Source organism: Emys orbicularis, chromosome 4, assembly GCF_028017835.1.
Source record: "Emys orbicularis isolate rEmyOrb1 chromosome 4, rEmyOrb1.hap1, whole genome shotgun sequence".
Classification (NCBI taxonomy): domain Eukaryota; kingdom Metazoa; phylum Chordata; order Testudines; family Emydidae; genus Emys; species Emys orbicularis.
The window spans coordinates 143535994-143559668 of record NC_088686.1 but is presented as its reverse complement, the minus strand read 5'-3'; the positions used below and the strand labels follow the sequence as shown (position 1 = coordinate 143559668).

The window sequence follows — 23675 nt, the reverse complement described above, 5'->3', positions numbered from 1 at the left end:
CCTAGCCCAGAAGCAGTCACCCCATCACAGCTCCCCACACGAATTCTTGCCAATGCACTTTAGTTCTAATCTGCACTCCTCCCTGATATGCCAGTCCTGCCATTCAGGGATATAGCTGAGCTAGAAAGCTGAAATGTTTATAGCCACTAACTGATCCATTGTCCCTGCTACTCACACTCTACCTATAATCTCCCGAAGTAGCCATGCTGTCGTGCCCTGTAGGCTTTCTCCTGCAGTGCAGTCAGTGAGATGCAGAGAGCTAGCTGGGTGTTAACAACAGGGCCTCCTATGGAGCAGAAATCCTGCTAGTGGCCATCAGAAATACTGTCCCAGGGAAATTTTTTCAATTACACATGCCCCACCTGCACCAAGCTGCCGTGCAGGAGGCTTGGGTTTAGTTTCCAGTCTCCTGGCTTCCCCGGGACAGCAGGGGCTGCAGAGATAATGAGCTCAGCATGGTGGGGAAGGGAGTGCCCTGCATCATTCAATAGAGACCCCTAGGACTGATTTAAGAGCGGTGATGACGGGCTCCAGAGGAAGCTATGTCCAGTTCTCAGCAGGAAGGGAAATGACCGCATCCAGGGGCGGTTAAAGCAGGGGGGGGGGGAGTCGAAAGAGCAAGCGCTCTTCAGCAATGATGGATTGCCTGGGGTGATGGGACATGAGAGTCAACATCCAAGCCACCAGATATGACACTGGCAGCTTTTCATACAGTTTCCATTGTGCTTTTACTCCAACTCTGTTGTGCTTTGTTACAGCCCAGGGGATGTTCACGAACATCTCTTGGACACAGTGTCCCAAACTTGCATTATACATACCAGTATGTCAAGGAACCTGGTGATAGTCTGGTCACACGCTAACCTGGTATCTAACAAGCCAGCTCCGGCTTGCAGTGCAGACTGGTCCTTGGCTGCTCCACAACCGAGAGGATGACTAAGTGGTAACCATGTGGCTAACTGGATGCCAGCTACCCATTTGGCTCATGATGCAAAGGGTGGGACAGGTTATTTTCATACCTTGCTCTTAGGTGGAGCAGACCAGAGAAGGAGAGCAAAATAAGCACATAGAAATTGCTATACCAGATCACACCATTCAGTCCAGCCTCCTGTCTCTAAGTGGTCAGCACCAGCTGCTTCAGAGGAAGATGCGTGAAGCCCAGGAGATAGCTATGGGATAACCTGCACCCAGGGGAAGTTTCATCCTCACCCCCATTAGTGGGCTTATACCCTGAAGCAGGAGAGTTTATATCCTTTCCAAAGCTCATGGGTTCTTCATCCTTATTATTACAGTTCTGGGTGCTCTCATTATCTACATCCTCAGTGCTGACCCAGGGCATCACAAAAGATTAATTCAGCACTGCTCCTTGAGGGCTTTGTGGGGAGGCTGCAGCCCCATCAAGTGAGGGGGAGGGGGGTGAAGGGATTGAACGGCACTGCTGTTGTTTCCAGGCTCATTAATATCAGCCCCTCCCCACCCACCCCGTCATCCCCGATCAGGCCTGTGAGTTCTCCTGTGATAACATTCTGTTTCCAGCCCATTTTATGAATCTAAATGAGCTCTTGGGCTGTACCCAGAATGAGGTGAAAAAATGTTAGGCATGTCCTCCGTTTCTACATGACAGGTGGCCACTCGGTCGCCAAGTCAGCCGCTGTTGACACAGGAACCCCTGGCTTCACGGAACACAGGAAGTGAGGGCCTTTCCGGCTGTGCTCTGCCCAGATGCTTCAGCACAGGGGCAAGCACTGGACATTTGCGTGGGAGACAGTTAACTGTATTCGTCACGCCCTGCGCAGCATGTGGGTCAAAGCTGAATACATCAGAGCTGGGCAGTCACATCCCAACCTACCCCTCTGCAAAGAAAAGTTGATGGGTGCTCCCCTTTGCTTTGAGAGCTGGTGAACACAGCCCTCAAGTCCTGTGTTTTTTCTACAGAATAGGGCACGCATCAGATGATGCTTCCTGCCCATGTGAATTGACCCTGTCCTGGAGTGACCCATCTAGGGGTAATTCAGGCTCCATGACCCATTCAGCCGTTGGCTTCTCTGCTGAGACTGCAGTTAGTGCTAACCACGGTGGGGTTTCTTCATAATATGAACACCTGGCCCATGAAGAATTAGATTGAGCTCTAGCACCTTCCTTCCACACCCAGCTATCGATAGACCAGAATTCTCAGTCACTATCAGCCCAGGCTGTATTCAGTCTGGTGACTTGGAACTGTAGGAGGGTCTTGTGACTAAGGCACTGAACTAAGACACAAGAGATGCAGGTTTAAACCCTCTCTCTGCTACAGGTTTCCTGTGTGACCCTGGTCAACTCACTCAATCTTTCTGTCCCAAATTTTCTAAGACCTGGGAATTGCACACCTCAGAGGCCTGGGAATTAGGTACCTTTGAGCATCTGAGCCTCAGTTCCCCATTAGTGAAATGGGGATAATTACACTTCCTTTCTGCTACCCGCCCTTTGTCCATCTTGTTTATTTAGTCTGTTAGCTCTTCAGAGCAAGGACTTTCTTCCTGTTTGTTTGTAAAGCATACAGCACAACAGGCCCTCCATTTTGATCCAATTAGTAGCTAATGACTCCATAGGCCATTACTAGGCTCCTGCACAATGCGGTTCTCCAGAGTCACAGTTTAGTACTGATAAAAATTATGTGGCTGGTGTAAAATGCACGGGCTTAATCTTCTGAGATCCAGTGTGGCCAGATTGTAAATTGTTTCCTTTCCAAAGCATTTTGCTGCCTTTTGTACCTGCTGCCCAGCAATTGGAAACCCATTTCCTGCCCTTTCATCCTCCTGCCTGTGTGATCTCTGCACGTCAGTGCAGCCTTTTTGGACTTTATCTATTTCTGTTTTCTCGTCTCAGGGGTTTTTTCCTTCATGCTTCCACTTCCTGAGCATGCAGCTGGCCCGGCCGTTAATAAACAAGGTCACACTTCTGTGTGTGGTGTTTTTGTGTTCGGTGGGGAGGGCAAGCGTTCAGAGCACATGGATTTTCAAAACCTGTACAAAAGGCATAGATAAGGGGGAAACAAACAGAGTCCTAAAAGTCAGGTTCTCTTGAACAAAAGAAGTAAGATGATCTTGTGGCCAAGGCATCAAAGCAGGAGTTAGGACTCTTGGGTTCTATTCCCAACTCTAGGATGAATATGATGTGGCTTTGGGGGTGACTTGGCCTGTCTGTGCCTCACTTTCCCCAGCTGTACAATGGGATTCATATTTACCTCCCTCACAGCAGAGAGGTTGTGAGGATTAACTAATTGGCCTGATCTTGCACTTCTGTGCATTGCGATTTTGAGTGCAATGGTGGTCAATGGGAGATGTAGCTACCCCTGAAAAAATGGGCACAAGGTTATTGAGTGATTGCTACTGATCCAGGGCCAGACCCTCAGCTACTGTCAATCAAACCCAGAGGAGCTCTGCTGATTTATACCTGCTGAGGATTTGGCTCTAGCACTTGCACGCCCCAAGGAGTGAAGTATTTTAAAAGGGCCTCAGGGCTTTGCTCGAGAAGGTTAGAAAACCTGGCCTGGTGTCGTTTTAGCGGAAATAAATCCAGACGGTTTGATATTTTCATTTTCTTTTTATCGTTCCATTAAACACTGATTCATTTTGTAACATGACTGCGAAGGAAGCAATTTTGAATCCGTTCCCTAAGGGAGGGAGCATAAAATAGAACTCAGCTTCGTCTTACACAGAGAGGGGGCTGGAAAGTGGACCTGGATCCCCTCCCATCCATAGTTCAGAGCTGGAGTTTTGATATAGCTGGCTGACAGGACAAGGGAGGAAGAGGAAGTAGCCAGTCATTCTACACAGGAAACCTAGGTTCAAGCTCCTGCTCCACCACAGACCTCCTGTGTCACTTAGACCCAGATCCTCGAAGGTACTGAAGCTCCTGACTTCCATTGATTTCAATGGAAATTAAGAGTCTAAATACTTGGGAGGATCTGGGCCTTAGTTCCTCTGTGTTTCTGTTTCCCCCATCAATAAAAATGGGAATAATACTTTCCTACCTCTAATGTGTGTTGTGAGATTATTATGGTAATGGTGCTTAAATAAGTACATAGACAGAACTCCGATTCCATTGTATTTAAAGGCAAAACTCCCTTTGACTTCAGTGGACACATGGGGCTCACCCGTGAAGTTTGGCTCCAATGTATGACATTCCCAATGTTCAGGGATATTTGGATGTAGGGTTTTGATTCTGGTCTGTGTCTAAGACATGGGGCAAATTCCCCTTTCAGTGGCAACAGCAATGCTGTATTTTCCTCCTCGCTGTAAATGAGAGCAGGATTTTAAATGCCACCAGCTGTCTTTGTAACCTCCAGGATCAGCTGCTGAGTTCCTTCCCTGTTCCTCATTTGGTCATTCCAGCACTGCATGGAAAAGAAATTTAAACACTGTAGATGCAGTGCTAGCTCTGCATGCCCCACACACCTATCTTGGCAGCTATATGCTTTCCAAATCTCGGGCACAGAGCAAAACAAGGCGGGTGCATTCTCAGCCAATAGAGGTTTATATTAACATTTACATTAACTGCCATGTTGATAGATTACATTGTTTGCATGCGTCATGCAGCTGATTTTCAAAAGGACAGTATACACCCACTCTTCTACTACTATTTCCAGATTAACAAAGCAAATATAAATCCTATGTGGATCTTTGTAAAGCTGGAGCAAACACATGTGCAAAGTTTAAACCGCAGTTTTCATTTTTCACGCAGTGCAGGAGTGGCACTTTCCTAAAATGATGGGGTGGGCCCAAACTGCAAAACCAGATCTGAATCCAGGGCTGAACTTCCCCACAGCTCAGGGATATTGGGATCCAGGTTTTTTATTCAATGCCATTGCTCTTTTAAAAAAAGAGAGAGGACAGATCACCACTTCACATGAGTCTGGGAGAGCAATCAAGAAAACAGGAGTTGACCAGGGATAGGGGAGGGCAAGTTTGGAGATCAGCAAAGAGCTAATGGGTGAGATCCTCATCTGGTGTAAATCGGTGTAGTTCTACTGCGATCACTCCATTCAGGGCCGGCTCTGGCTTTTTGGCCGCCCCAAGCAAAAAAAAAAAAAAAAAAACGGGGCGGCCAGAACAGCAAAGCAAAAAAAAAAACCTGCGGCGCGGCCGGATCGCGGGTGCAGGGGGACGGGCTGGGGGGGGGAGGGGGAGGGAGCGGGTGGGAGAGAGAGAGAAGGGGGCGGCCAGGGCTACAGCAGGGGCGCTGCCACGCAGCCCCTCCCGCTGCGCCGCCTCCTGCCGCCTGCCGCGAGGGCTCCGCTCCGGTCGCCGGGGAGGGAAGGAAGAGGACTGCCCTGCTGGGCGCTCTGGTTCTCCGCACCGCCGCCCCCTACAGGGCAGCCGGAGCGGAACAAAAAAAAAATGCGTCCGTCCCGCCCTAGGTATGGGCGGAATGCCGCCTCGAACAATCTGCCGCCCCAAGCACCAGCTTGCTCAGCTGGGGCCTGAAGCCGGCCCTGACTCCACTGTGATCAATGGAGCCATGCTGATTTATACCAGCTAAAGATCTGACCTTCCAAAGTCTCCTCTGCCATCATCTCAGATTCCAGATACCAGGAGGATGAGCACTATATAAAAAATAGATAGGTAGATTAGATGGCTATCTAGGGCCCACAGTAACTGCCAACTCACCACACGTTAGACCAAAATATATACATATATATAGGCAGGGCATTCGGTGTATGTTTTGTGACCTGATCAGAAATCCATTGTTCTCTGTTCAGACCATGGGTGAACCAGCAGAGCTGTGTGCAGGAACCCCCGTTGGAATAATTGTAGGTGCTAAAAATTGGGATTGAGGTACACTGGCGGAGCTGTGCATAGGTACCTGTATCAAGATCGACCTTCATCAGTGGAGCACTGTGGGAAAAGCTTACCTGATACCTGACAGCTTGGTGTTTAATTCTAGCTATTAATGCCAATCTCGCTTTAAAGAGTGTCTGATTCACTGTGCCCTTCCGAAACCACCATCCCAAATACTAAAAGAAAAACAACTCCCCATGCAAAACTAGCTTGTAATTCCCTGAGCACAGAGGGGTTAAATAACACAAAACATAACTCTTTAGAGGTCTCCATCAGAACGCCTCTCTTGTTCCACAACCTCGACGGCCTTGTTTTCTGTATTTTAAGAGATGAGGTCACTAGTGTCAGTAATATTAGACTCACTCTGTGTGTGATGGGGAAGCAGACCAGAAGCAGTTCCTGTGTTGCACCCTTGCCCCCATCCTCTCCTCTCCCTTTCCCCCCTCCCTTGCACTACCGTGCTGCAGAAGCCATTGGTTCAGGACCTGTCTCTAAGGCACCAAGTCTGGGATCACGTAATCAGTTCTGGATAGTAACTTGCCGTTGACCATTTCCTGGGAGGAAAGGAAAGGCAGGAAGGAAAAACAACAACTGGTCAAAAGTTCCACTGGTGAGTTTAAAAAACAAAACAAAAAACCTGTCTGAATCAGACAAGCTGGTTTCATTCAGAGAAATTGAATCCTACAGAGCAGTGAGCAATGAGTTCTCAGCAGCAGGAATTACTGCATTTGGTGTGTTTTTGTTGGGGGGAAGAGGGAGTTTGCCATAAACAGGATTTGGGAATGAGAACATGTATCTCCTTATCGGTATATTTTCCCCTTTGCAGCTATATTTGATAGAATCAATGGGGTCTGGTGGATGGAGCCGAGGAGTAGAAGTCAGGACTACTACTTCTTTCGTGCCACTTCCCTCTTCAGGATTGGCGATTTTTATAGCCTTCATACAAAACTCATGAACATAGGCCAGGCTGTCATGCAGACTGGCCTCTCCGAGGTCTACTGATATCCAGTCCAAGTTGAATCTTTGGTCTTCCCCTTGGTCATCTTCCATCCACAATTATTGCAAGAGCCATCCTACCGATACAGCTTTCCGATCTCCAATGGATAAACCCTTATCAAGGTAGCCTAGCCTCCCTCAACTTGTCTTCTATTGGAACAAACTGCATTAGGCCCCTTAAAACTCCATTTCATATCCTAACATGGTGTCCAACCATTTGACCATCTCAATAACTTCAGCTCTGTGGTGGACAGCACACTGATTTTCTTTCTTGTGGCTGGGCAAGTCTCTGTTCCATTAAGATGGGTCAAATTACAATTGTATACATGCTGTCTTTTAACTATATTGGCTTCTTTTTGTCACAGACAACTGGAGTCAGCTCACACCATTTGCCCCACGAAGCTTAGTACAATGCCAGACATTACTCAGGAGGGCACCATCAGCAGCATCCATTGATCCTAGGTATTTAAAGTCTTTCACTCTTCTTCTATGGTTTCTGTCTGTGATATCCTTCATGGTGAGTCCTCCTACCTCAATTATCATAGCCTTGGTCTACCAACGTTCACTAAGTCCAGCCCGCTCAAAACTATGTTGCCACTGTTCAAAGTTGGCTCCCAAGGTCTCACCATCTTCTGCACCTATCACTAACAGAGAACAGCAAGTTCCAAGGCAGCTGCCGTCATATATTCTCACTTATCACATCCATGACAATTGCAAACAAAAAGGGGCTTGACACTGAGCACTGCTGCAGGCCAATGATTACTGGTAATTCTGTACTGTAGCCCCATTTAGTCTGGACTACAGTAGTCACTCCATCATACCTATCCAGGATAAGCTGGACATAGCTTTCTTGCACACCTTTCCATCACAAACTCCACCCAATTCGTTTTCTTGGTACACGACTGTACGCCTTCTCCAGGTCCACAAAGTCCATAGCAAGTTGCCATCTCTTTTCTCTCAACTTCTCCATGAGGATTCATAGCACAAATACAGCATTAACAAACATACTTGTAAGATAAGTGATGCCTTGCCTTCCCAGTGACTTTGCCAGGAAGCCAGGACTCATTATTATTACTTGCATTGCAGCAGTGCCAAAGGTCTTCAGCCCCATCATGATGGGCACTGTACAAACATAAGACAGTCCCTGCCCTGAAGAGCTTAGCCTAGAAGGGCTTGTCTACACCATACATTGTACTGCACTAACTATCACAGTACAGTTAAAGCAACATGATTGCCCTAGTGTGGCTGTTGTTATACCGGTGGAAAGGGCTTTATACTGGTATAGCTATTCCCATATAGGAAGGGGAATACTTTATACTGGTTTAGGGCATATTTTTGCCTATATAACTGCATCCACACTAGGGGTTTTATCATTAAAAAATGACAGCACTAACCAAAATGGTTATACCATTTAAAAAATGTGTGTAGATCATACCTTAGATCAGGGGTAGGCAACCTATGGCATGCGTGCTGAAGATGGCACGCGAGCTGATTTTCAGCAGCGCTCAGACTGCCCGGGTCCTGGCCACTGGTCCGGGGGGGCTCTGCATTTTAATTTAATTTTAAATGAAGCTTCTTAAACATTTTAAAAACCTTATTTACTTTACATACAACAATAGTTTAGTTATATATTATAGACTTATAGAAAGAGACCTTCTAAAAATGTTCAAATGTATTACTGGCATGCGAAACCTTAAATTAGAGTGAATAAATGAAGACTCGGCACACCACTTCTGAAAGGTTGCCGACCCCTGCCTTAGATAGCTGGGTTCTATTCTCAACTCTGCCACTAACAATTGTTCAGTGGCCATGAGGCTGTGTCACTTATCAGTGGCTCACCACCATAGCCCTTTATAAAATGGGGATAAAAAAATCTAATGCCTTCCTGGCACAAATCTTTGGAGACTTAATTAATTAACATTTGTAAAGCATGTTGAGATTCTTATATGTAAAGAGCTATCAAAGAGCAATGTATGGGCTTGGAGTTATGGCATGGGGCTGGGAGTCAGGAGAGATGGATTCTACTGCTGGGTTCACCTCAATTTCCTTGTCTTCGAAACAGAGATAATGGTGACAATCTCCCAGGCCTTATTAATTAAGGTTTGAAAAGTGCACCGATCTATTGAAGAGAAAGGTGCTCTGTAGGGATAAAGTATGATTGTAATGATTCTGTTTTCTGGGATGTAACAGTGCAGTCATGACCCCTGTTTACTGTTGACCCTTGTTCTGCGTGGGGCCCAGACGGCACACCAAGCACTGACTGATCCTGCAATAAAATTCTCAATTAACTTCAAAACATCACCTAAGTCTCTCAGGTTTAGAAATGTAAAGGGATGCTGCTAAGTATTCTTCTATCAGTGGCAGAGCCAGACTACAACCCAGGAGTCCTAGCTCCCAGCACTAACCCCCAGACTTCACCCCACCCTCCAAACTGGGAGTAGAACCAGGAGACAGGCCTCCCAGGCCCCCTGCTCTTACCACTAGACCTCATGCCCCTCCCAGCACTGGGACTATAACCCAGGCATCCAGGCTCCTAAATCCCCCCACCCGCTAGGGCTGGGAACTAGGGTGACCAGATGTCCCGATTTTATAGGGACAGTCCCGATTTTGGGGTCTTTTTCTTATATAGGCTCTTATTACCCCACCCCCTGTCCCGATTTTTCACTTTTGCTGTCTGGTCACCCTACTGGGAACAGAACCCAGGCGTCCAGGCTCCCAAATCCCCCCACCCACTAGGGCTAGGAACAGAACCCAGGCGTCCGGGCTCCCAAATCCCCCCACTCCTTGGGGCTAGAAACAGAACCCAGGCGTCCGGGCTCCCAAATCCCCCCACTCCCTGGGGCTAGAAACCGAACCCAGGCGTCCGGGCTCCCAAATCCCCCCACCCACTGGGGCTAGGAACAGAACCCAGGCATCCGGGCTCCCAAATCCCCCCACCCCCAGCGACCTGACCACGCTGCTTGGGGAAGCGACAGCCAGACACGTGCACACCAGCAGCGCCGCAGCAACCAGCCAGGAACTGAGAGCTTTGCAGGCAGCCTGTGATTGGTTCCTTCTCCCTGAAGCCCCGCCTCCCAGTGACAGGGGGCAGGCCCCTCGCTCCGCCTCCCCGGCCTCCTTCCCAGTTGCGGTTGGCTAGAGATGCTGCCAAAGGAGTCCTTCGCCGGCCGGGGGTGGGCTGCCTGTTGCGTCAGCAGGCGGCATCCAATCACAAGGGGGCAGAACCGCAGGCGCCGAGCCCCCATTGGAGGCTGGTGATGTCAAGCTCCCTGCTCTGGCCGCGGCGGCTCCGCGGGAGCGCAGGCTGGGCCAGTGGCGATATAGCGGTGGCCGCGCCGGGACAGGGGCAGAGGCAGCGACAGGGAGCGGACGGGCCCCGGCAGCAGCCCCCAGGGGCAGGTCAGTGCACGGGGCGGGGATCCTGCAGCCGGCCGGGAGCCTGGCACAATGGGGGGGGAGCGGGGTGCAAACTGCTGGGGATGTGGGGGGTCACTGGGTGGAGGTGGGGGCTTGTCACCCGCTGGGGGAGGTGCCCGGCCCTGTTCCAGGGTATGTCCCTATCACCCTCTGCCCCCGTGCACATTCCTGCTGGCACTGGGGACTCTTATTTGGGTGGGGGGACCTGCATCCTCCCCGGGATTTATGCAGTTCAGTTTCATGCCTCTGGGGTGGTGGTGTCTGAAGGAGCCGCCGTTCGATGCAGCTTCCTTGCGGTATGTCAGTCTAATCCTCAGGCTGTTGCTAGCGCCTGGTGTGCCCATAGGTGCTGGAACTGGGGGTGCTGCAGCTAGCACCCCGTGGCTTGAAGTAGTTTCCATCAGATACAGGGTTTGATTTGGTTCTATGGCTCTCAGCACCCCCACTATACAAATTGTTCCGGTGCTCCTGGGTGTGCCCCAATAATAGGACCCCCACCGTGGGGCTCTGCCTGGATGGTGCTGGGGTGCATTCTCCTTTGCAGGGTTGCCAAGGCATGTATGGTAAGGACAGTGTGCCTAGGAGAGGTGAATGTGGGATGGGAATGCATTTGTTTTTCCTTAGGGAAGGAGGCTTATTGGTCAGTCTCCAGCTTTCCCTCTAAATCCCAGACTGGATGCATCTTTTCCCAGCAGAGGCTGTGGGGGTGATGGACTTGGGGGGCAAGTCCCTTTAAAATTCTGTATCTGAATGGGATATAGCCGGGATGGATATTAGATGTACTTGACTCAAAAGGCATTTGTTCTGGGCAGGAGAGTTTTGCCAATGGCATTGGGGTTGTTATCGGAGGGGCGTTATAGGTATTACCTAGAGGCAGGAGATCAATTCATGGAGAATGAGACACCCAGGGAAGGTGAACACTGTGTGTGTGTGTGTGTGTGATGGGTCCTGTTCCACTCTTCGATTGGAGGTTGGGGGTAATAGACATAGTCAATCCAAACAGCCACGGTGGTGAGTGGGGAGAGGTTGAGGCTTTTGAGGTGTGACTTAAACATGTGTTTGGACTGGGGGGTAGGAGGGGCCTTGTGGAGCTGGCTGGATTACTCAGATTCCTGAATCACAGGCTGGCCTACCCGTGGGCATTGGCATGGCAAGTAATGATGATAAATGATCCGTTACCTGAATCACAGGCTGTCAGAGGGAGGGTGAAAAGGAAGCACTAACCAGTAGTGGTTAACTAAGCACCAGTGTCCGTTGCTTAGTGTATTGACACTATTACTGGGCGTGGTTTTTAGACTGTAACACAATGAGCTTTCCTCCACCCTCAGTAAAGATTCCTGCAGCACAAGGGAGACTAAACTGGGAAGACTTGTCAAGGGAGCAGGTTGAAACTCTGTAGCTTCATGTGGGGTTTTTCCTCTGGGGGGTCCAGCTAGCTTTGCATTCAGCACTCTACCCTGTGTTCAGGGTATATCTTACAAGCTGAGTGGCTTGTCATAGCACTGTAGTTGCAAGATCCGTTCAGCAAAGCTGGGATTCACCTTACAAACATAGTGATGGTTCAGTGTGGTAAAATGCCTTTGCTTATTACATGCCCCCCCTTCCACATATGATACTAATGGGGAGAAGGGCAGGTGTCTGGGGAGAAGGGCAGGTGCTCATCTTGTGCTTGAGCCCCCAGCCAGCACTGAGCAGAACTCGGTACTCACTAGGGGGTTTTTGTACCACAACACAGAAGTTACTTCACTGTACTGCAAAGTTGCAGGGAGAGAGCTCTGATCTTCCAGCTCCCCTAGCAATCCAAGGCCCATGGTGTCCATGGAGCACTTGTGATTCTGTCCAGCAGAGGGCAGCAGTGCACACACACCAGCCTGCTCAGGACTATGCCTGTTAACCATGGTATCCCTCTATGGCAGGGGTGGGCAATAATTTTTGCAGGGTGGCCATTCCGCGGATTTTGGTGAGTCGTCACGGGCCGCACATTTCTACTCTATTAATGGAGGGGGTGCGGGGTTTGGGTGCAGGAGGGAGCTCTGGGTTGGTGCAGAGTGTTGGGGTGCAGGAGAGGGTGTGGGCTCTGGGAGGGAGTTTGGTGCAGGAGGGGATTCTGACCTGGGATTGGGGTGCGGGAGGGGGTATGAGGTGCAGGCTCTGGCTGGCTCCCGGCTGGCGGTGCAGCAGGGCTCAAGCAGGCTGCCTGCATGCCATGGCCCCACGCCGCTCCCGTAAGCAGCTGCGGCCGGATGCTGCTGGCACATCTCTGCGCACCCCTTGGGGGGAAGAGGGGCAGCGGGTCTCCATGCTCTGCCTGCACCCGCAAGCACCACTCCCGCAGCTCCCATTGACTAGTTTCCGGTGTGAGGACGGTGCTGGGGGCCAGGACAGCGCGCGGAGCTGCCTTCCTCCCCCCCGGGCGCGCAGAGACGTGCCAGCAGCAGCCAGCTGCTTCCTGGAGTGATGTGGGGCCACGGCAGGCAGGCATGCAGCCTGCCTGATCACCCCACTGCGCTGTGGGACTTCTAGCGGCCCAGACTCGGAGATCGCGAAGGGGCAGAGGAGGCCGGATAGAAATGTTAGATGGGCCGGATCCGGCCTGCGGGCTGTATTTTGCCCACCCCTGCTCTATGGCTTGCTCTCATGCTTATTGCAAAGTATCAGGGAAATCTTGGCTCTTGACCTCGGAGGCTGCCGACCCATGTGTCGGCTGGGGAAATGTTCCGCTCTGCTGTCCGGCACGTCTGGAGCCTGCAGCAGGCCATCTGGGGACATGTGTGCATCTGCTTGCCTCGTGTTGCAACAGTGGCTCTCAATGGCTGAACAATGGTATTTGTCCTCTGGACTGAGCATATCTGTTCACCCTGTCTGGTGACTTTGGTGCATGAGCATCCCATCCCAACCAGGACTTTACAGGCTGGGAGGAGGTGATGGGAGATGTATGGTATCTGTACCTCCTTCCCTTCCCCCTTCCCCCATTTGACACTGTCCCACCGCTGTGTGCGCCAGGAGTTGTGGGGGAGTTGTGTAGCTCAGCAGCATAGTTCTGGAGAGCAGAATAGTAAAGCCATTGAAGGCCAGTGCATGGGAGGGAAGTGTTGCTGAATGAATGCGCCATTGTGCTGACTGCGGAAAGGTTAGATAAAATATTTGTATCCCTTGTTTCTCTCCTGTTTTAAGGTGAAAGAGCGCAGCAGTCCCTGGAGCGTGGGTGTGAGCCAGGCAGTCACTCAATGCCAGCATCCCTGCCAGCACTAGCTAGGCTCACCAAGTAACCCTATCTGGGAACTTCCTGTTCCTTTAGTTAAGTCATCCCTGCCACGTGTTGTAAGGTGAGAGATTCCCTTACACAGGAGGACGCAGAGGCTCACTGCTGCAGTTGGAGCTTGCTGGTGACCCAGCTGTTCTGCAGAGAGCAGGGAAAAGAGGCTACAAGGCATGAAAAGGCCAGTGCTGTCCGCTGCCAGTCACCAACCAAGACTCCTCTGCACTGTCTCCCCATGAAAGCAAGGTCCCTGGGAAGAAGAAAGCAGATCTGTAGCTCCGAAGAAGAGAGTTCATTCAGGCGGTGCTTTATTTTTAAACTCTGATCCTCCCAGTTCCTTGCCTGGCTAAGTAATTAAACTGGAATGACCCAAGGAGCTGAAATCAGGGGAACTTTATTTATTCTTTTAAAAGGATAGAACCCAAATTCCACTCCCCTTGAACTTTTTTATTATAAAATCCTGCTTTATAACACCCAGGTTTGAAAGACTCTTTGACTCTGTTTTATGTTTTCCTCGCTTCCCCTTAAAAGCAACTGAGTACGAGTCCAGCTGCTGGAGCCAGGGCTGGGTGGGGGAACTCTGCGTGTTGGAAGAAGATGCACTAAGGTGTCAAGAACCAAAGAAGAGAATCCGGGAGACTGCGTGTGCTTCTACGGCTCCTTCTTCTGGGAACAGGAGAACCAGAGCCAAGCGGTTGTATCTGGAATCTCCTCCTGCTTCTCTGCCGGCTTGGTGGTTGGTGTCTCCCGTTTCTGGATTGTGCTTGATGGGGATCTCTGCTAGGGGATCAGCCTCTGCAGTCGAGGGCAGGCACACAAGAACAAAGGAGGTGGTATCTAGATGCCGGAAGGGGCATTGGCTTAAGCCCCGGGCAGAAGGTCTTTTCTGGGACAGCTGCCTGCTGTAGCCCCACCAGGTTGAGGGTCGGGGGGACATTCACCCTTCAGCATGTCCTCCAAGCTGGAACAGAAGGAGACTCACCAGACCAATGGGGTGGTGCTGCCAATCGTGGCTGTGCCCGTGGACTGCCTGGCCAGTCCGGACCGGCAGCAGCTCGTGGAGCCCTCGGAGTTCTTGGAGCCTGACGGGGAAGGGGTGGAGGTGGTGGTGCTGGAGTCCCGGGCCAACGCCAAAGGGGTACGAGAAGAGGACGCCCTGTTGGAGAACGGCAGCCAGAGCAACGAGAGCGATGACACCAGTACGGATCAGGGCCCCGAGCCTGCCTCCCCTCTCAAGGAGACCTCCTTCTCCATCGGGCTGCAGGTCCTCTTCCCTTTCCTGCTGGCCGGGTTTGGGACGGTAGCAGCTGGCATGGTGCTGGACATAGTACAGGTAAGGCTAAAACCTACTATTACTTTGGGGACTCTGCATGGCTTGGGCTCCGAATCCTGTTCCCTGGCTCCTGGCTTGATTCTACCCCAAGAGAGTGATGACTCAAATGCTGGGACCATGGCGGGTGGTGGTGGCTGGGTGGCTTGTGTGAAATGTGGCATTGCTATCCAGTTCTGGGCAGAGTACTCCACAGTGCTAGTTGGGCTGGGCGTGTGGGCTAGGGAATGAATTGCCCCAAGTTGCCTAACGGGTCTGTCAAGGCAAGAGCTCGCTGGGAAAGGAGGATGTGGGAAGCTTTCTCTAACCCAGGGCAGGCTTCTCTGTGTATAAAGAGAAGGTTCAGTGGTTAGCCTGGGACTTGGGGGACCCCAGCTCAATTCCCACCTCTGCCACAGACTTCTGGTGAGAGCTTGGGCAAGTCATTTAGCCTCTCTGTGCCTCATTTTCCCATCTGTACAAGGGGGATAAGAGTATTGCCCTACCTCACAGGAAGGGATAAATGCATGGGATTGTGAGACGGTTGGCTACTGCTGTGATGGGGGCCATAGAAGTACCAATGGCAAACTTCTTTCTCCAGTGCTTTAAGATAAACTCATAACTTGGGGAGAGTTGGAAAATAGGCATCTGCTTCCATTTTGACGCAGCCAGGTCTCATTCTGTTCTGAATCTGGAATTGTTAGAACCAAAGAGCAATGCTATTAGAGAAACTTCATGTATATTTGGAAGGCTAGAGCCAGTGTAGCAGTGAACACGTGTGCAGCCGGAGCAGCTGTTGTGGAGTTCACCCTCTGCTGTGCTTGAATGTTTTTTCAAGAGCACCCTGGTTCTGTCAGCTACCTGATCTGCATTAAAACTGGGACGAGTTAGGGGGCTGTGTGCAGCCAGAGAGCCCCCTCGTTATCCAAGGAGACTGGCTCCGTCCTGATGTTGCCCCAAGGGCTGGGTTGGAGACCAACCTGAACTGAACCGAGTTGAAAAATAAAATTGATCTTTCCCTGAAAACGGCTAAAGGGCTGAGTTGGAAACAGCTTTCTGGGAATGTGACTGGGGGACCCTAGTTCTAAAACTCAGCAACTCGGGATACTGCCTCTTGTGGGTGGGTTTGCCCTGCATGATATTGGCAATGCACATTAGATTCCTTGGACCATTCAGCAGTGACTCTAGCAGAGCAGTGGGAAGGCTCCCCTGAGAAAGCTAGAGTATCTGATTTTATTGTAGTGTGCTACTGCAGCTACCTTAACCTCTTGGACTTGGAGAGTATCATAACCGCCCCTGGGAGCGGTGACTTGCATTGCAGGGTGAACAAGCCGTGCAGTTTGCTTGGATTTTATGTGGGGAACGTGACCTAACTGACCATAGATCTGGTGCCAAAGTCACACACTCCGACCCTGGTGTTCCCAGCACTTGTGTCCTTGGAAGCTGATCAGCAGCGTAACCATTTCCCAGCTGTCCTGAAGGGCTGGTGTTGTGAACCAGCTTCCAGAACACCCAGAACAAGATAGAAAAGGGACTTCTTCGATCTGTCTTTCGCTGTAATGTCACACAGCAAAAATGTGCATCAGCTGAAGGGAAGTAAAAACTGATGCCAGGAATAAGGTACCAGTTCGCTATGGGTATGGGAGGTTATTTATCTGAGCAAAATGCAGCAGTCCTCATGAAGAGTTGCTGTCAAAATAAAAATCCGGCTTGAAAATCCCCGCACAGCTGTCCTGAGCTGTGGTGTGCAACACCTTAGGTCATTCAACATGAAAATACTTTAACCGCGGTCACTTATCGTTCTGGCTGGCTTTTGATTTGCACAGCAAGGAGACGACACGCCCGGTAGTGTACTCGTTCTCCCATGTCTGAGCTGCCGGGGAATGTTTAAATCAAAACAGACATCTCGGTTTTGTGAGCCTTCCCTAGCAGGGGTTAGAATGAGATTTCTCCTTCCCACCCTCCCTCCAGTTCCCTGCAGACCTGTCCTTTAAAGCCGTTTGTGTGCCTCCTTTCGAAGCAGCTCGTACGGCCCACTGGATTGACCCTCGGTCTCATCTGGTGTGGCAATTCCTATGGTTTTACTGGGACGTTTATTTTTTTTAAAAAAACCCACCCCTTCAAAACCTTTTTAGTCACCGGTTTTGAGCCCCTGCTCTTTCTGAAGCCCAAAATCAACCTGAAGATTCCTCTAAACCAAGATCTGCCCTAATGACCGTGGGGGTGGAGGTGGGAGTAACGCGGTGGGAGGTGGAGGAGGAGGTAACGCAGCAGCTCCCGGGGTTGGTAGCCCTCTTTTATTTCTGAAGGCAGCAAATCAAATTTCATCATTCCTCAGTAACCTGGCAGCTCGACGTGTAACTATGCAGTGTGTGCTGCCAACTCCTCAGTAGCTCCCTTTAGCCTTGGTATTAAATGATCGATCTAAAGGCCATGGGACAAAAACCCAGGCAGTCTGTCTTTTTGACTCGCTCTCCTGTAAGATCTGGGGGTAGCCCTCTCGGTAACGGGCGGTGCCTTTGTTATCTTGACCAGACTGCCCCCGGTGCAGAGGGATTGCTCACCCGTTGCACTGGGCAGTTCCGGAGGGGGCCGTTGGGGAGGAAAGCTTCTTCCCTGCTGGGTGTATTGGTCTCTGCCCAGTGAAAGCTAGCTGTCTTGCTCCGTTGAGCTGTTCCTGCTGCTAACACGGGAGCATGCTGAGAATTTGCCATTCAGCAGGGGGAGCCCCCTCTGGGATCAGAGAGGCTTCTACCCCTTCGTGCTCCTGGAGGGCAGGGTTCTGACCAGTGTGCAAAGCCGGTGGCACTCCTACAGCAGGAAGCCATGGGGACAGCCCCCTTCCATCTGCAGAGCCCAGGTTTGTTGACTATGCCATCTGGGCATGCTGCAAGGCTTGTCTGCTCCCCCTCTGGGGGTGTGCTGAGCAGGGAGGGTCGTGTCTCTCTGGGGGTGGACGTCTCTTTATTTGCCTGTTATGCAGGGCCGGCTCCAGGCACCAGCAAACCAAGCATGTGCTTGGGGCAGCACATTTTCAGGGGTGGCATTCCAGCCATCCTTTTTTTTTTTTTTTTTTTTTTTTTTGCTTGGGGCGGCAAAAGCCTAGAGCCGGCCCTGGCAGCGCGTCCTGCACGGGGGGCGCCCTGGGGCCACTGCGGTTCGCATCAGGGAGCAGCGCCTGCACCTTATGGCCGGGCGGGCTCCGAGCGCGGGACACTTGGGCTGGGGGCTGCCCCGCGGGGCACACGGAGCCGCCTGCAGGTGCCGCAGGGGGCCGCCCCCCAGTGCCGCAGCCGGGGCTGGGTGAAGTGGCCTGAGCCACCCAGGGACTATGGCAGGGTGGCCAGGAGCAGCAGCGGGGCCATAGAGGGGACCGGTGCCCGGAGTGCTGCCGTGTGGGGCCCGCGTCCCGCTCTCTGGGGCTCCACTCCCTCTGGGGCTGCCCTGTCCCGGCTCCTCAGCCCTCTGCCGGGCGGTCCCCCGGCTCTGCCCTCCTGGGTCCCGGCTGGTCCTGGAGGCAGGAGCCCCGTCTGAAGGGAACCTGGGCTGAGGCGCGGCCCGGGAGCCCCACTATTTACCCCGACCCTGCCAGCACTGGACCAGCTGGAGGCGAGGGGGGAGTGGGCGGACTCAGCACTGGTGGGGGGGAGCCCAGGGCTGGGGCGGCAGTGAGTGCGGGTGGGGTGGGGGGGAGAGCCCAGCACTGGGGTGGCAGGGGGTGGGGTGGGGGGGAGAGCCCAGGGTTGGGGCGGCAGGGGGTGGGGGAGGGTGGGGTGGGAGTGGGGGAGAGCCCAGCGCTGGGGCGGCAGGGGGTGTGGGTAGGGTAGGGGGAGAGCCCAGCACTGGGGCGGCAGGTGGGGTCCGGGGGGGAGCCCAGGGCTGGGGTGGGGGGCAGCCAAAATTTTTTTTGCTTGGGGTGGCAAAAAACCTAGAGTCGGCCCTGCTGTTATGTTGCTTTTGACATACCCAGCATGACTGGCTGTAGTCCAGTGAGAGCATCTCCAAGGCCTGTTGTTCCAGAGGCTTAGGTACTACCGTAATTGGCGTGAGGGAAGATATGTAACTGGTGGCCCTAGATATGGCATGCCAAGTATGCTGTATAATAGGAGAAATACATAAGAACTAACCCGCTCTCTGATGGAACATCGAGTCTGGGAGCTGGTGGATCATGATCTGTCCATGTGGCTTGTAACATGATCTAAGCACAGCTTGACTCTGCCAGCGGGGATTGGGCTGGAGGGGGGGTGTGAAGGGGAGAGGGAAAGAGCTAGGATGGGCATCACATGTTTGCTCTCCTTGATCGTTGTCCAGCCCATAGAAAGTTATGTAAGATATGGAAAGGGGACATGGTCCCTGCACGTGCCTGTAATTCATGAGGAGAACTGCACATGACATGAAACCTCCTTGTCACCTGCATTTCACACGCACCCCGAATTTTGGGGTCAAATGACTCAAAGCGAAGTGGTGTTGAAACAACTATGTTTTCCCAGGTTGCAGGTGGCACCAAGTATTTACTGGTGACCTGGGGCCTGACTTCTGGGTTTGGTTTTGAGTGGAGATTGGGGCCCAGCCCCTTGACCTAACACTCTAGGGGTGTCGTGAGGGACATGGCATGGGGACAGAAGGCAGAATATGCCAAGTGTCTTTACTCCCTGGCCTAACTTGTGTCCTCCCCAGGGTGCTTCACCTCTTCCTTTCCAGGGATCACTAAACATCATGCATCAGGACCCTGCTCCTGTTCAGAACTGTGCTGCTCTGAAACACCCAGATATGGTTACCCAAAACACATGACGGAGTTTTAGATGCAGCTGTTGTCCTTGAAGTAACAGCACTTTTGCACAGGCCTGGGTCATCTCTTATTCAGCAAGACTGTTGTAAAAGCTCCACTTGGCAGGTGGGTGGCTTTTGATGGCATGTGCTAGCTCTTGAACTTTACAAGTATAGTCCGTGACTTTAAACTGCGGCTACTGTTGGAAGTTTGTGTGACTTGAAAATAAAAAAAAGTTTGATATGGTTCCATATTTATTCTCAAAGGGTGGAAATTCAGTCTCCAGGCGCTCCTATTTTCCTAACTGCTAGGGCTGCAAATACATCCTGTGGTTTGACCATGAAGCAATTTACCCCTTGTGTCTTCTATGACCGATCACCCATAATACTCTCTGCTGGGGAGCTTAACTGACAGTGTAGTATGTGAAGCAGAATAGAGTCCATGTCTCGCTGTATTTTTATCTCTCGTTACTACCAGGAATTTAAAAGCTTGACTTGGTAAAACTTTCAAAAGCACCTGGGTTCCAAAGGCACTTTTCAAAATGAGACTTAACTTTCAATGAAAGTGAATGGGATTTAAGACCATAAGTCTCACTGACTTTCATTTAAAGTTGGTTTCCGAAGTGCCTAAGTCATGTTTGCAAAAGGGATTTAGGTTCTTGTGCTTCTGAAAATCTTACTCCCAGTTCAGTGTTTAATTTGGAATGAAAGAGGTGCCGGGGCTCTAGCAATTATTTTACATTCATAACTGATGCAGCGAGCCCAGTGGTGCCGGGGCTGTGAACTGCCAAGCCTACGGGTGCTGGGGCTCTGCCCTGGCACAGATCAGGCACTGCCCAAGTTTCAAGTCAGCAGATGTGTCAGCAGACAGCTGAGACTGCCAGGATCTGTTCGGTCTTCCTGTTGACTGTCTGATTCCCCTCTTCAGCCTTAAAAACACTTTTTCTCATGCTGTTGACAGGAGCCAGAGGGGATTTGAATGACTCTATCAATGGCATGGGTCTCTCCTGAAGTTCTGTGCACAATAGCACTTAAGCGGGGGGAAGGGGGGAGTTGCATTATCCCCCAAAGGCCTGTTCCTTGGGCACACTCCACTGCAGCGAGCTTTGTGCCCCATAGGAGCCATTGGGGCTGATATAAATATGCCCGTACGTTGGGCTTGTGTAACATCTTATAATAAGAAAGTTGGCAGGAGCCCGTGGGTCCTGCCCTCTGCAGCAAGCAAGCTGCTGATGCAGGTGAAAAGTCTTGTTTTCCCTCCTTGGGAACAGCTTTTTTCCGCTCCCTTCTTCTAGGAACATCCCTGACTTGGCCCAGCGTCTGCCCTGCTGAGCAAACGTGCTGTAGCAGGTTTTGGTTACAAGTTCCAGCAGCTCTCCTGGCACTAGCTTACTGTGTAGACTTTTAAAGGTCAATGTACAATGGCAGTATATGTGGTCAAGACAGGGAGACGGCTGGAGGTTCCTCTTGCTGCCGCCTGGACCTCCTGCTGTAGTGTCCCTTGTGACAAAGGCAGGGCTCTTGTATAATTAATACAAAGGGGCTGCTGGATACAGACTGACCCTGCGGCCTTCTCTTGTTCTCTAGCTCCCAGGCTAATGCTTGCGCTGCCTACTGTTGCCATAGGGCCTGGCCTGGACTTGGTAGATGGGGGAGGTTTTCCAAAGCCCTGCAGCAGCAGTCCCCTTGGCCACACTGAGCCCCAGATAAAATAATAGATAGCTGAGCTCTTTTTCCAAAAGTGCTGATCACTCGCGATATCCGGTGCTTTAAAGGTGACCTGCAGAAGTGGGTCAATGGGAGCTGCAGGTGCTCGGCACCTCTGCAATCCATCTCCAATGAATCAAGCGTCATTATCCCCATTAAATGGATGGAGCCACAGACATGGAGGTGAAATGATTTGGTCACTAAGTGTGAGGGTTGGGATTAGAACCCAGGAATTCTGATTCCCATTCTGTGACTACTAGACCTTGTTCCCGCTCGGACGAAAGGATCTTTAGAGAGGCAAGTGCCCATATAGAATCGTAGAATATCAGGGTTGGAAGGGACCTGAGCAGGTCATCTAGTCCAACCCCCTGCTCAAAGCAGGACCAATCCCCAGACAGATTTTGGTGTAGCCATAGATTTTTTTTTTTTTTTTTTTAAATTTTTAAGCCCAGAAGGGACCCTTCAGATGATCTAGTCTGACCTGCATAATACAGGCCATGGAACTTTGCCCAGTGATTCCTCCTCCTGGTCCAACTTGTGATTGAACAAGAGCATGTTGTCTTCCCTGAGCAGCCCCAGGGACTCCTGACTCCCTCGGCTTGCATGTGGGAAGCACGGTAACCAGCGATTGAGTGCATGTGTGTGCTGATAGGGCCGGCCCTATCAGGCTGTCCGGATGCCCCCACAGAGGTGGCAGTGCAATAACCGCAGCATCTCCTACTGCAGGCCTAAAAAGAGTCATTCGGGGAAGTGGAGCTCAGCCACTCCTATCTGTGACCTTAAAGGAAGCCGGCCTGACAAGCCCTGTGGCCAACAAAATGTTTGAGGGCACTGCTGCTGCTCCTCCCTACCCCCTCAGGCGCTGAGATTGACACCCCCTTTGCCAGATGTGCTCAAGTACTGACCCTGAAACTGTGCCATTTAACAAAGCCCTCCGCGGTGATGCAAAGGTCCCTGGACCAGGAGCTGAGAACGATCACTTGACTAGGCTGCTCAAATGCACTGGCTTCAGCTCCTTATCGCATCCGGAATTGGAGCTGGGAGGATTTTGCTCAGGTTGGTGAAGGGCAGCAGAGGCCTGGGTGCTTGTCCCCACTCTGCCGTGGAGTTGCTGTGTAACTAGGTTTGGGGGAAGGGCTGCAGGTAACTGACCTGCTCCGTTATTCTCATCTGCAAAATGGGGCTAACCCTTGCCCATCTCACAGGAACGCTAGAAGGCTTACGATGGTCCTAAATTGCTAAGGTGCCTAGGGAAAATCCCACTCAATTCAGATTGGAGACCCTCTGAGGAAAGTGGGACATGTTTTAGGCCCCACGTGCAACCAGATTCATCCATATCCATTGTCAGTCTTTAAAGAATGCTAGCAACACCCTGGTGAGGCCGGGAAGGAATGTCTCCATTGGGAACTGCAGCATGGAGAGACCGAGTGACTTGCACTCGGTCAAACAGGAAGTCTGTGGCTGAGCAAGGAATTAAACCTGGGCTTAAGTCCCAGGCTGTTGCTCTAAGCACTGGACAATAGGTTAAAAACAGTGAGACAAATCCAGCTCCCGAGCTGCGTTCTGTGTGATTCTGGGAAGGGCAGCGACAAGGCTGGATAGGTGGCTGGGAGGGATGGGCCAATGACCCTGTTCATGACTGAACCTGCAGGGCTTGCAGGTGGTTTAAGTGAGGCCTTTGGTTTTGCTTTGGCCCCAAATCTGGATGACTGTTCTTAAAATAAACCGCAGACTGATAGAGATGTTGCCATGATGTTTTCTTAATTCCATTGGAAATAGTTCCTCTCAAACCACCACTCTCCTGCCAGGAGTAAGCCAAGCACTGCAGTGCTGAGAACCTGGCAGAGAAACTGTCCTCCCTGACTCCTGTTGTCCCACCACTGAAGGTAAAGGGCACAAAAAATGGAAAAATAAACAAGGTGATTGAAATCCTTCCCTGAGGGAAGGGGTTACTAATGCAGGTAGAGAGCTCCCTGTTTGCAGTAAGTTTTAAGTGTGCAGGGCTCCTTGGAATAGACAAGAGCACACATCTGGCCAGCTGTCGGGATCTCTGCCAGTCTAGAGCTGCACCAATGGCAGTGCAGCTGTGGGAGATCTAAACAGCCCATCGTAGTCAAGGCCTTAGGGGATATCATGAGAGCAGCAGGGGCCGTGGCTGCAAATACGTTAATTGTGGGAACATCCAGTGGCAGCTTTCTAGAGAGCACGGTAATGCTGGTGCCGTTGCACCTGTATGAGTCTTGCCCAGCCTTTGCTGTTACTAATTTGTGTTACCATAGCACCCGGAAGCCCTAACTCTGGACCAGGACCCCCCGTGCTAGGCGCTGTACAAACACAGAACACAAAGACCGTCCCTGCCCCGAAAGAACTTACAGTCCAGGTGTTAGACTGGAGACAACAGGTA

The 23675-nt window shown here is 51.4% G+C and overlaps 1 protein-coding gene across 1 annotated transcript in view; it reads left to right on the top strand.

Moving 5' to 3' along the window:
• Nucleotides 1-14437: 14437 nt before the first annotated feature.
• SLC41A1 (solute carrier family 41 member 1) overlaps nucleotides 14438-23675 on the top strand; it is a 31954-nt gene continuing 22716 nt past the window's right edge. Inside the window, exon 1 of the mRNA XM_065402971.1 lies at nucleotides 14438-14821. Within this exon, the coding sequence (XP_065259043.1) occupies nucleotides 14438-14821 (384 nt within the window). The remainder of the gene's footprint in view (nucleotides 14822-23675) is intronic.